Here is a 12717-nt window from a genome sequence, read left to right on the forward strand (position 1 = left end):
GCAGTTGAGTGTTAAAATTTAATAGAAATCCTTCAGAAACAAAGGGAAAATAGAGAGCAGACCCAAGAGAAGAGCACTAGCCTGCAGTCTATGCACACATGCTGCAGGGCACACCAGAGAGCCAATGGCCTTGAGAAGGATGCTCCCTCCCCAGCAGCCCCACTGCCCCCACAACAAACTGGAGCCACACTGGTACCCGTGGACTCTCTGGAGCTGCAATGTGCAAGCCTGAGGTCTCCTGCAGGGCCTGTTGCTGGGGGAGGGCAGGATGTTGGCACAGACATTCACAAAGGATAAAACTGGGCAGTTTTACTCCCTGCCAGGCATGAGGACTGGGGACTTATCTCCAGGGGCCAGGCTGGAGCAGGGCAAGAGCAGGCTCAGCTGCCAGCAACTCAGGACACAGACACAGGCGAGCAAGGGCTCAGCCTGTGCTGACTGGGGACAAGGACAGGCTCAGCCAGCCCCCACACAGCAAAGAAACCACCATGTCAGGCTTTTAGAACAGTCTAGGACAAAGGCCAGATAACCCCCACTTCCTCAAGCTTTGCCACTTGTTTTAGAAAATGAAGTCACACAGGTCTCCTCTTTGCCTAGGAAAACATCTCTACAACCAGCACCAAAAAAGTGTGCAGTGCAAAGGGCTCCCACAGTCCTTGCTCTACAGAGCCAGCTCCTGTCTCTTCCTTTGAGGTAGGTTGATGTGTCCCCAGGGAGGGACGGTGGCTGCTTGGTCACATCACCAGGGCAGTGTCAGAGAGGCAGCCAGCAGGTCTCTGGTTGGCTCCATCAGTGCACTTGTTGAGAGGTAAGCTCTGAGTAGGGCTGGGCTCCAGGCATCTTGTGAGATCCTCACCAGCTGAAGGGAGGCATGTGCTGCAACAAAAAGGAGACCCTGAGCTTCTTAGGGACAGTGAGAAAGAACCAAAAGGACCATAGTGCAATAATCATCTGCTACATCACAACACATGGACTCAGAGATACGGCTGCCAGGCTCACTTACTCCATCTCCCATTCCAGGCAATGCCACTGACCCCAACAGGAATGCCAGTATCAGTGGGACTGCAGGGTCACAACTCAGTCTCCCTGTCTGTGTGTAAACCCAACACCACCCTGACCTCAGCACAGGAACAGTGATGACCTTTCTCTCAGAACCAAAGACCAGGGGTGTACCTCCCCTTCACTGTGTCTCACCCAGACAACCTCCAGTCTTCCACCTCTGCAGGAAGCTGTCAGTAGCCCAGCTTTACTCAGGGAAGCTGGGAGAGTGCAACAGACCTGGAGGCCTCACTGTTCCCCCAGCCAGCACTGCAGCTAAGAGCCTCTGTTCACTGTTAACCACATCAGTGTCCACTGAAGTGATACAAGTTCCAGTGCAGGGAATATCTTGCCAGCATGTTCTGACCATGACAGCTCCAAGCATCACCTAATCTGGCTGTTCTGAGCTTCACTCCCATCTAAACTGGGCCTACAGTGCCAAGGAGACATGCCCAGTTGCACAGACATCATGCCAGCTCCATCTGTTGGCTCCTCAGAGAGCAGAGGCTTCAGAGCCTGCAAACCAATCTGCTCCTCTCCCCTTAATAAAGCTGCTTTTTGGGCTGCCAGTTTTCTACCAGGACACCAGTCCAAAAGCCACACTATGAACACCATGAACATCACAGCCAGTGCAAACTCACCCCAGTCTGCCCAGTTCCAGTTTGCTGAAGCCATTTGATTGAATGCTACTCTTCTGGAGGAAGAACGACTTTGGCAATGACCACTGTGGTAGGAGAGGAAGACAACAGAATGGCTATTTAAATCATGGCAAAAATCCCTCAAGCCTGCTGTGCTTTGCCATAGGCTGCCCTAGAGAGCTTCAGCTAGAGCTGCCTCACTGCTGCACATTGTCACTGCCACCAGACTGTTCCCAGAATAGCAAACAGAGCAATCTTTGCTCTCTGCCTAATGAATCCCTCTGCTGAAAGTGGGAGTAGAGCATCTCGAGGTCAAAAGAGTAGATTTCTTTCAGAGTAGCATTCTGCTGTAAGGCACAGGAGTGACAGACAGAGACAACTCCCTCACAGAGAGGAACAGTGGTCAGGAGAAGTGCCAAATATGTAGGGCTGTGCCCAGTGCACCCAAGGATATTCAGATGCAAAACACTTGCAGATCTGATAATACTGTTCATGACTTCATGTTTGTGGGAAATAGGGCAGCATGGGTTTTTCCAGACTCCTGGAGCCTTGGCAAAGAAGGGAGAAGGCAAACGGGTAAGACAAGAGCCAGAGGAAGCAGAGCAAGCAGGATCTCTACCCAGCTCTGTGCAGGTAAACAACCATTCTCTGCCTACCTTACCCACAGTTATACACACCATTTGGGCCAAATCCGTCCCTGCCCCAGTGTGGTACCCTTTGACACACCAGTTCTTCAGCAGCTCCAAACCTAGGAAGTGACAGAAGACAATAAGTGAGAACAAACAGCCAGGTTTACAGAGAGTTAAGCCTTCCCAGCTCAAGGCATGCAAATATGCTGCGCTGACCACACAGAACATGCTATGCAATAACACTTGAACACGTGCCTGAGCGCCAGCAAACACGGGGTAAACCGAGGGCGTTCACCCTTTGTACGAGCAAACATCAGTGCGTGGGCTGCTGCAGTGCTTGCCTTCCTCCCAGGGAGCCAAGACATTGCTTGCAGCAGGCTCAGCGAAACAGGAAAACTGGGGCAACACAGGATTTGCCGAATTAGACCAGATTGGCTGTCCCCCTGAGCCCAGTGCCTGCCAACAGCAGTACCTGATTTGGGCTGCACCAGTGAAAGTTCCCACCGTGCAAATGTAGAGCAGCTTTGCTGACCCCTTTCCCAGAGGAGGGCAGCTCAGGCAACCTCCTCCTTGCACAGCACAGATCAGCTGCAGCATCCCAGTGCATCTCCACCCTTCAGGAATCCATCCAGAGCTCAAGATGGGCTGAGACTTCAACCCTGACAGAGGGTAAGACTGGAACAAGCCGAGATCATCGCTGGTATGACTGGAAGGGACCAATCCTCCCACCACACACAAGACATGGTGCTCCAGAGCACAGCAAGGTCATTTTGAAGTAGAGCCATATGTTCAACTGCAGTGAACAGACTCCACTTTCTCCAAGGCTTCCTGCTAGCTGTCCCCACTGCAGCCAAGCACCCTGCTCTTTGGCCAACTCAAAAATATTGAGAAATCCAGGACTACTCCCATCCTGTTTTCTTATTTAAGGACCTTAGGGTCATAGCAGAAGGCTAGGGTGACTTGAGAATTAAGAACCAGCAGAGCAATGGCTAGTCCATTGATGCTGTTCAGCTGGCATTACTGTTCTCTATGGTTATCTTTTCTATAAGGTACCAGGAGAAATCCTTGCTGTCCAAAGCTTGTTCCTTGGTGACCTTTCAGGAAGCCCCAGAACCCTGTTAAAAAAAACCCACATGTTGGGGGCCAAGGGGAGCAGGGTGGCTCAGATGCCTTCTCCTGGGTCTGTGCACCAGCCTGGGCTTTGCATTTTGCTGGCCTGGAAAAGAGGAGTGCTGCATGGAACACAGGGGAACAGGAAGGGGATGGGGGAGAGTGAGTTCTGCTCAGAGGTAAAGAGCAGTGATGGGATAGAGGAAATCTGCTCGCCTGGCTTCTTTGGGGAAGCTGAAGCACTGAACCAGGACCCTTGCCTGAGCAGCAAAGTTCAGGGCAGCACTTCAGTGAGGACGATGACAGAATCTTTGTTCCAGTTGATGGAAGATCATCCAGCAAAGATATTAGCAAGGCAAAGGATGACACATGCTGACAACATAGCCAGAGAAGGCTATGATGTTACCAGCTCTCCGTGAAAGATTGTTACTGACCCCTTTGATACTTGCTTTAACACCAATGAAAAGCGACAAAAGCATTTTTCTTCTTTCCCTCCTTGACAGCCAGGTGAGGAGCACACATACAGTCAATGCAGTGGAGGGCCAGCTCCTCCAGAAGCCTCTCCATCTAGATCAGATATCGGATGGAAAGCCCTGAGCCACAGTCTCTTTTTATTTTCTCTAACCCTTCATGCTGGACCTCACTGACTCTCCCCTAAACAGTTTATGCTGCTGCCCTGATAGAGGCAACCCTGGGTGAGAAGGAATTGGTCCGGCCCAGCTATGCCTCATTAAAGGATAATGTTTTTTATTAAAATACAGAATTGTGTCCTGAAAGGATGGAAATGTTAGCTAGACTTCTAGTGTTCAGGAAAAAATTCCATTTGTATGCTGATTGTTTTTCATCAATTAGAAAGCTGCAGGAGACTGAGGAATAGGCCAAATTTTTCCTTCACAGATCACTTGTCAAGAGCAAAGCCCAGCAAATCCAGCTGTTTCTCCATCAAAAGAGAGCAGAGAAACACAGTAAGAGGCCAAAGCTAAAGGTTGAAGACAAAATCCCAGTCTGCTTCATGCCCAGGGCACCTAGAAGTGCTGGTGCTGTGCGTACCAGAACAGTCATCACCTCTCATCAAGTCAGAATAAGCTTTTTGTGATATTTGAAGCAGTCTGGGAAGGTAACACATTTCCTGGGGGTTAGCATGCAGGCAGGCAGCTCCCCCTCAACATGCATAGCTCACAAGTCTCCCACGACTGCTGGCAGGCAGCCTGCCTGAGTCAGGTGGCTGTGCCAGGCTTTGGAGGGCAGTTACCTTTGTGTCTATTCAAGTAGTATTTGAGCTCCCACTGGGTCACCAGGATGTTGAAGTAACGGGGCTGCTCGAAGAAGCGCAGGTACCGCATGGAGATGTGGCTGGGGAACACCCGCTCGAACTGCCCGCGCCGGGAATACTCATCCTCTGTCTCCACCAGGATGCGGACGTCATCTGGAGTCAGGATGTCCAAGACAGAAGAATAAAAATCCTGCAGATAAGAGCAACCCAAGGTCAGGGAGAAGCATCTCTCAAGCAGAGGTCTCCATGTGTCTGAGATCTTTGGGACAAAGGCCACATGGAAACTGTGGAAGGAATCTAGACTCTATGGTGACACCAACGCTGCACAGAACTGAAGAGAACACCAATTCTGCAGCCCAGTCTCTCTTAAATACACTGGCAGGAGTCACACAAGGACAGTGGCCCTACTAACTCAGCACAGGGGTCAGCTGGCAAAGGCTCTAAGAGCTGTACAGACACATAAGGAGGAGCAGGCAGTTGGGGACTGGTGGGTAATGTACCCCTCAGCACACATCTATTTTAATGTACAGATGAGTCAGTGAGACTGTGGCTTAAGCAAACCCAGTTTATTTCTGACCAGCTGTCTTGTAACCCACTGGAGCGCAAGTGCACCCTATCATTTGGCTGACTTCAGAGAAGAGCACAATCTGAAGAGGGATAGACATGTGGGACTGGTTGGGACATGGGCTTGGCATGATAATGCAAGTAACAGAGGAGGCTGTTTTGTACCTGGTCAGGTATCTTCTGCATCAAGTAATAGGCCTTCTTCATCTTCTCTGCTCTCAAATGCTCAGATATTGGCTTGGACTTCTCCTTCACAGCACTGCCCAGACTGAGGACACAAGAGAAACAACAAAGCATTTAAGCAGAGAAGACAAATTCCTGTCATGGCAGTACTGCTCTTCTGAGCAGCAAGTTCTGAGAGAGTAATGACAGCCTCATGAAAATGACATGGAGGAGAGAACACTTTCTCCAAGGATTTCACTAGTTCCGAGATCAGTAATGGATCCACGGCCTTGTGCACCAGCACAGAACCTGGGAAGGATGTGGGCAGGGAAACTGGAAGGACTATGCCAGCTCCTCACTAAGGCATTTCAGTGTTCCTTCACCCAAAAGGTGAGCCATCACCTCACACTCACATAGGATGCAAGAGGGTCAAAGACACACCATGATGTGATTCACAGCACATGAAGCCTGGTGGGATCTCATCTTTACATCTCACTTGGAACACAGCTTCCTAACTGCGAGCACAGGCATGGGGGTACAAGTACCCAGTACTGGTACTGTACAAGGAAGAAGAGAATTCTTAGATCAAAAACTTCCTCTGGCAATATCAAAGTACTCTCAGGACTCAAATTCAGCCACCTGCCAAGGGAAGTCCCGGTCTTTTGTACTACCTGACCAGCAACCATCTATTCTAAGTGCCAACTGAATGATTTGGGGATGCCAGAATCTGGGAGACACTTGTTGAAAACCTTTTAACCCATCTATCAATATAGTTTTTTGGGGTTTTTTTCTGCTGCTGCTGCAAAACTCAATAGTTGTGTGCAGATCCAAACAGGGAGAGCAGGACCTTGAGTCTGTGCTGCATGGTGTTTGGACAACATGAAGATCTACTGGAATTCTGCCCATATGCAAAAAAACCACCCCCTTCATATGCTTCCCAGGGCAGGAAATACAGTTAAACAAGTTTGCCTCTGGATGCAAGAAATCTGGTAATGCATCATCTGAACCATGTTAAGGATCCACTTAATCCCCTGCAGGTCTTTCTGAGGACACCTGCCCTTCTGCACTTCCACTGGAAGTGGCAAACCAGCATGTGATCAAAGCACCGCAGACAAGCTGGTGAGAGCTCCCCATCTGGAACAGACCCATGTTCCAAGCTTCTCCACTGAAGGCACTCAGAGGGCAAGAGTCCCATCTTCTGGCATGCCCACACATCGCTGCATGCTGGTGCTTAACCCAGCAAGCTGATCCTTCAATGACATATGGCCAGCAGCCATTCTGCTGGAAGGGAACAGACTGGTTTCCTTCCAGCCATCAGGTTTGAAACCAGGATAAGCCCTAGCTGTGGTGAAACACAGAAGTATTAAGGGTCTGGCTGGACACACACCCAGGAATTAGCATTCTGCAAAAAACAGCCATGTTAGTTGTGAAGTAAGACTGTGCACACCTCCACCCACAGGTTGACAGCATGTGACACCTGCAGTCCTGCCTAAAGAACTGATCACTCCAGCACTTGCAAAATAACAGGTGCTCCTCTTGCTCCAGGCAGCAGCATATCTGTTCTGGTAAGTCAGAGGGTAAGTGGATCCAGCCCCAAAAGAGCCAGCCAGTCCTCCAAGCAGACAGAGAGGCAGTGAAACTTAGCATCATATTAGTTCTGGCAGGGGGAAGGACAAGAGAGCACGACTTGACTAACTGCAGAGCAAGCACAAATTACATTTGCCTCACTTCCAACTATGGGCCTGCAGAGAGGCCATAAATCCTTCTGCTTTGGAGAGACCACAGGAACCAGATACTCAGGCAAGGAGGCAAGTTCTTTGAACCCATAGCTGAAACACCAGCAAGCACAGGCTCTCAACAGCTAAAATCCCACATTTGCTGGGCTCCAAGCAACCCCCCCAGATGAAATCCCTCAAGAAAAAAGCCTGCTTCTCTGACAGAGAAGGGGGGTAACCTGTAGGTAGAGCCACTTCTTGTCTGTGTCCTTGGAGCCACACTGTCCATGCTGGGCAGAACAAAACCAGCGAGGTTGAGGAGGTCCCGAATCATCTGGCCCTTGATGCTCACATCCAGTGGGGAGTTGGAGTGGAGGCTGCAGAGAGGAAGCATCACATCAGCCTGAGTGTTTGAATGGAGGTGTTGAGCCTCATGGCCCCAGGATCAATCCCTGGGTTATCACTGATTGGGACACAAACACCAGCTTGTCCCTTGCCTCGTGAAACCAGCTGTAAGACACTGAGAGAAAAATCCTGACAATAGCGCTTTGAAGGGGTTAATAGAAAAAATAGTTAATTTTTTTCCATCTCTTCCCAAGTTTGCTAGAAATAGTCAAATCCATCCCCAGAGCCCCGTGTACATGGCTCTGTGTACAGCTCATGCCCACCCACTCTCAGGCAGGAGGGGCCGTGCTCGGTTACACTGCAGCTCCCGGCCCTGCCTGCACAGCCGACACCACAAGGCCGGATGCGGTCAGGAAGTGAAGAATGGTGCACGAGGCAGTGGAACTGCTGACTGCTTCTGCCCACGCAGAGAAATCTCTGCCATCACCCGTTCTGTACAAGACACATCCCTCCTTGCCTTCCTTTTTTAACATACCCTTCCCTGGCTCTAGCTGGAGCATGCCCAGAAAAGCTTTCTGAACTGCAGATGAATGTTGCTTTCACAGACAGGGAGGGCTTTGATTCCTGAAATCTGGAGAGGGAGGCTTCAAAGCCCATGATCTTTCAGCGCAGGCTACAGGGGACATGGCAAGCCAAACTTACTTTGTAGTAAAAGAAAGGCCATTATCCACTCTGCTGTGGCTCAGAATATGCTTTACCTTGGGGAAATGTTGACTTCTAAGATCCAGGGCTTGAGGTTTTCATCTAGCATGATATCAAACCCAAACAGCTCATGGCAACAATACGGCCGGCGCACGTACATCTTCACCAGGCTGTTCACGTACGGCTCAGAACTGCAAGCCAAGAAAAAAATGCTTGTTTTCAACAGTCAGACAGACAGCAGAGCTCTGGCTGTTCACAGCACGTGTTGACAGTTCTGGAAGTGTAATGCAGCCACGTGCTGCAGGAGCAGGGGGGCTGAGGGACCAACACAGGCCTGTGTGTTGCTGCTGCCTCACCACATATGGATCCAGCACTGAATCCTGCGCATCCCTGCTGTGTCAGGCAGCATCCACCTCTGAATACAAGATTTAATCTGCACCAGGGACCATACTCTCAGGCTCCCAGGCAAAGCAGAGGAACTGGTGGCAAGCTGGGCAATTTTGGGTACACTGCACCTTCCTGGACCTTCCCGGTCAGGGAAATGTAAGGTCTATTTACCCACTGCAGCTACTGCAGGAGCATAAGTAACAGGATGAAAGGAGAGATCTGCAGAGAAATACCAAAGCCAACAGCAGTAACACCATTTTGGTTAAGAGCAAAAGGACCAGGCTGAGAGGGGACTGGACAGTCAAAAGGGCCAAGGTGCCAAGGTGCACCTCACAGACACACAGAGTAAGGGGTGCCAAGACTCACGCAATGATGGTTTTGATAACGATGTCCTTAATCTTCTCCCAGATGGCCTCACTATTAACTCCCTTCTGGGCCAGGTAACTCCAGAGAGCCTTGAGTGCCCTGTGAGAGAGAAAGCAAAGGAGGTAGCTCTGTAGCTATGGGGATTTTTGAAGGAATTTTGAATAAGTTAGAGATGGGATTTTTGAGTTCAGATGATGAGATTTTTTTTTTTCTTCTACATAGGTAGGAAAGGTGAGTTTGGTTCACATCTTTACTGCATGGTTCAGAAGGTCATAAGACCTCTAGTCACAAGACCTTTTAAGGATTTATTGACTAATAAAACACTGCTAATAAGGATATTTCTGTTTTTGACCTAATTTTTAAGTATTTAATCTTATAGACTCATTTTGCAGTGTAAGGTTTCTTAGCCAATCATGTTATGACACACAAACTTCACTAAACTCTAAAACTATAAATTTTCTTCCACTTAGTTTAACGTGTCTCTGTTTTAAGTTATAAATCTACATTCTCGCTTCTAGCACCCAAGTTCAGAAGCTTATCCCAAGGTCTCAGATCAAATCCTGTGTTTAAGCTTTGGCTTACAGGCCCAAAGTTCTCAGAATTCCTTGCACTTCAGATTCCAATATGTAGCTCCTTGCTGCTAGTGGTGAAAGCAACAGAGGAGAACCCTGACAGTGCTCTTCCCTGACATGGCAATCCGCCTGACATCCTCAAGCCTCTCAGTTCCTAGTTACTGCTCTCCCCAGCCTGGCCCCTGGTTTTGAAGGCCCAAGCTACTAGGAACATGAATATGTCATAGACTTCTCTCAGCACAGTCCCAAATTAGCACATGAGCAAGGTAAGTCAGGCCCAGATCTTCCTTTCCCTCCCCCTCCATGTCCTCAGCAAACCTCCCTTCCTGCAGGCCTTCCCCCGCAGCACTGCAAAGAAGCTCAGCAGGAATCCAACAAGACCCCAAAAATGTTTCAGCTAAAGCCACTTCACTGAGGCTTCAGTGATTAAAAGAATTTCTGAAAAATGTGGTAACAAGATGGTATGGGGGAGCATCTATGCTTTTACAGGAGTTTCCCATACCACACTGAGTGCTGCAAGCTACTCTGACACTGAGCCAAGGATGCTGAGATATTTCTCAAATGAGACCATGTGGCTAATGGCCAGGAATCCAAAGGTCACGCTTCCTGCATACAAGATGGAGTGGATTACAGCCACACTTATCTTTAACACAGGAGCAGCCAGCATTCACTTGCATGCAAGTATGGGACACCCACACAATCCCACCTCCATGCAATTGCAACTGCTGAGAGGTAGCAGACCCTGCTAGAAGTCCCAGTGGAGGAAGAGACCACTGTGGAGCAGGTGCAGGTCTAAGTGATCTGGCCACAACCAAACATCTTCTGCAACTCCCTTTGAAGTGCAGTAGCTCTTCAGGCTGAGAACTGAGAACTCTATCCTGCACTATTTTTAAAAGGGTTCAAACACCACCATGGAATCAGAGACAAGTTCCTGGGGCTTGCATCCATTCACCCATGGGACAGCAAGGAATGGGAACTCCTGCAAAATTGCAGCCCTCCTCCCAAAAGCCTAGAAATGGCACCATTGCTCCTATCCCCACTGAAATGACACATAGATTAACACATAATAGCACATAAATTAACAGTTTTGAACCAGAGCTGTCCCCTTCTCGCCTCTACTGCAAAGTCAAGAGTGAGGTGGGCAGAAGCTCCCATCTAGCCAATTTAAGCATCACCCATTCAATACCTAACAAAAGCCAATCAGAGTCTGCTTTAACCACATCCCATCACCCCCACAACAGGGGAAGGGGATGAATGAGCAGAGATGAGTGCAGCGTTGGAAGCAGGGAATGGCACAAACACAGGCAGGATGGACAGCACTTTCAGCTCAAGCAGTAGCAGACAGGATGAGTCACAAGCCACAGAGACCATTCAGATTCCATTGACACTAACTCATGCTAAAATCACTCTGTTCTTTCAGTTTTCCAAGTGGGAGCAGATGATACAGAAAGCAAGTTCAAGTTTTGGGTAAGAATACTGAAAAAGTCTGACTTAATGGGAAATAGAAAGAGTTGCCTTGTACCCTAAAAGCAGCACCTACCATTTGTGTCCCTGACAAGCAGTCTCATCTGAGTTGGATTTGTACTCCGTGTTCTTCTTGTTCACACTGTAGTTGGTCAAGTGCATGAACTTGTTGCTGAGGCTATCCATTGAGGAGGAGTACCTGGAGAAGGCAAGAGGAACACAAGCTGTCCAAGACTGAAGGGGCTGTCCCCAGGTCAACGAGGCAGGCACAAACTTTGTTCTCATCCCAGACCACTCTCAGCCATCCACCAGCCCTGCTGCCTGCAGCTCTCTGTCCCCACAGACCCAGAGCTAATGAACAAAACATGAGACAGAACAAGCTGCCTTGGGACAGTGGCATGCAATCCCACCCTCACAGCATATCCTCAAGAAATAAAAGCCAGAGTATCAGTGAGCAGAAGCACTGATGGAACTGCAACAGCCTGAGGCAATACAATGAACACTGGAAGAAACATGTCAGTTTCTGGTGTGCCAGCCTTTATGCAGAATGAAGCACAGATGATGTATTTCAAGAACTGCTTTACACTGAGCTGATCTTTCATTGGGAAGGTTGGATGTAGGCAGCATCCTCTCACACTCCCTTTCAACAGTCACCTGCAGCGACCTCGTGTGTTTCCGCAGTGCCTCTTAAGCAAGCAAGATGCAGCTTTAAGCATCACCTTATAGGGGTTGACTCCCTCCTGCCCCAGCCAAGGCAGGTACCACAGCCACAGGTGCCTGGGCACCAAGGCAGCCCCCAGCAGCTCTCTCCTGCACAACCTACTTGCAGCTGGCAAAGCGAACCAATCCGTCCTTGAACAGGTAGACCCTGAGGGGATCATAGCAAGTGACGTAAACATAGATCCTCAGGTCAAACTTCTTGCCACCAATGAGGTAGGGTTTGTGCAGATATCTGCAGAGGGAAGTAAGCACATAAGGGTTAGGATTTTCATATGCAGGAACATCTCTAACCCCCAATTCAGAAGCCCTGGCAAAACAAGGGATCAATACAGAAGGCTTTTTGCACAGCATTTCCAAGTTAATCACATCGCAGACAAAATGAGAGAAAGAGCAGCTCTCCCATTCACAAGGAGCTCCTGCAGCACATAAGCAGTGTTTCCTTCTGCTCAGTTCCATTTTGAAGAGATTTTCCTCAGTTTTAAGGCGCAGTAGCTTTTCCACACCCACAACGCTGATCACAATTTTCAGGAACATCTAAGACATACAGTACACCACAGATGGTTTTGTACAGTAAGCAGAAACAGTTGGGTATTTTAATCCAAATCATTTGATTATTCATCCCTGAAGTTCATGATTTTCCATAAGGAAGTTTATCTCTGCATGGAAAGTGGACAGGCAGAACTAACAAGCAAACTCAACAGTTCCCTGTCTGCCAAACACTGCAGTTTTCCTGCTCTCACAAGAACCTTCCCAGAAAGCAACCTCAAATCAAGATGAACTATTCCACTTTTCTGCAGAAGAGGAAGGAAATTGAGAACACTGTTATTTCAAAAAAATCCTTTGACTAACATCTACATGCACTGAGGCTCTTACTGAACCATTCTAACTCAGATAAGTACAGATAAGAACAAGTCTTTGACAACTGCCACCTCTTCCCTGGGACTTGTCTTCCCACTGTGCTTGTGTGAACTGGATAAGGTTTGTTTGTCTCCAAGCATGCCAAGCCCCAGAGTACAGAGCAGTGGGAGCTGG

The 12717-nt window shown here is 48.9% G+C and overlaps 1 protein-coding gene across 3 annotated transcripts in view; it reads right to left on the reverse strand.

The window, feature by feature from the left end:
- The window catches only part of TTLL4 (tubulin tyrosine ligase like 4), a 27522-nt gene continuing 14805 nt past the window's right edge, over positions 1–12717 (reverse strand). For all 3 annotated transcript variants that reach the window (XM_039697250.1, XM_039697258.1, XM_039697267.1), the window contains exons 10-19: positions 11789–11917; positions 11042–11164; positions 8930–9028; positions 8233–8367; positions 7369–7506; positions 5418–5520; positions 4668–4878; positions 2354–2424; positions 1680–1762; positions 1–876 (exon numbers count right to left, since the gene is read on the reverse strand). In XM_039697250.1, the coding sequence (XP_039553184.1) occupies positions 735–876; positions 1680–1762; positions 2354–2424; positions 4668–4878; positions 5418–5520; positions 7369–7506; positions 8233–8367; positions 8930–9028; positions 11042–11164; positions 11789–11917 (1234 nt within the window). In that variant the 3' untranslated portion in view covers positions 1–734. The remainder of the gene's footprint in view (positions 877–1679; positions 1763–2353; positions 2425–4667; positions 4879–5417; positions 5521–7368; positions 7507–8232; positions 8368–8929; positions 9029–11041; positions 11165–11788; positions 11918–12717) is intronic.

Source organism: Passer montanus, unplaced genomic scaffold (assembly GCF_014805655.1).
Source record: "Passer montanus isolate IOZ18808 unplaced genomic scaffold, ASM1480565v1 scaffold1, whole genome shotgun sequence".
Lineage (NCBI taxonomy): Eukaryota > Metazoa > Chordata > Aves > Passeriformes > Passeridae > Passer > Passer montanus.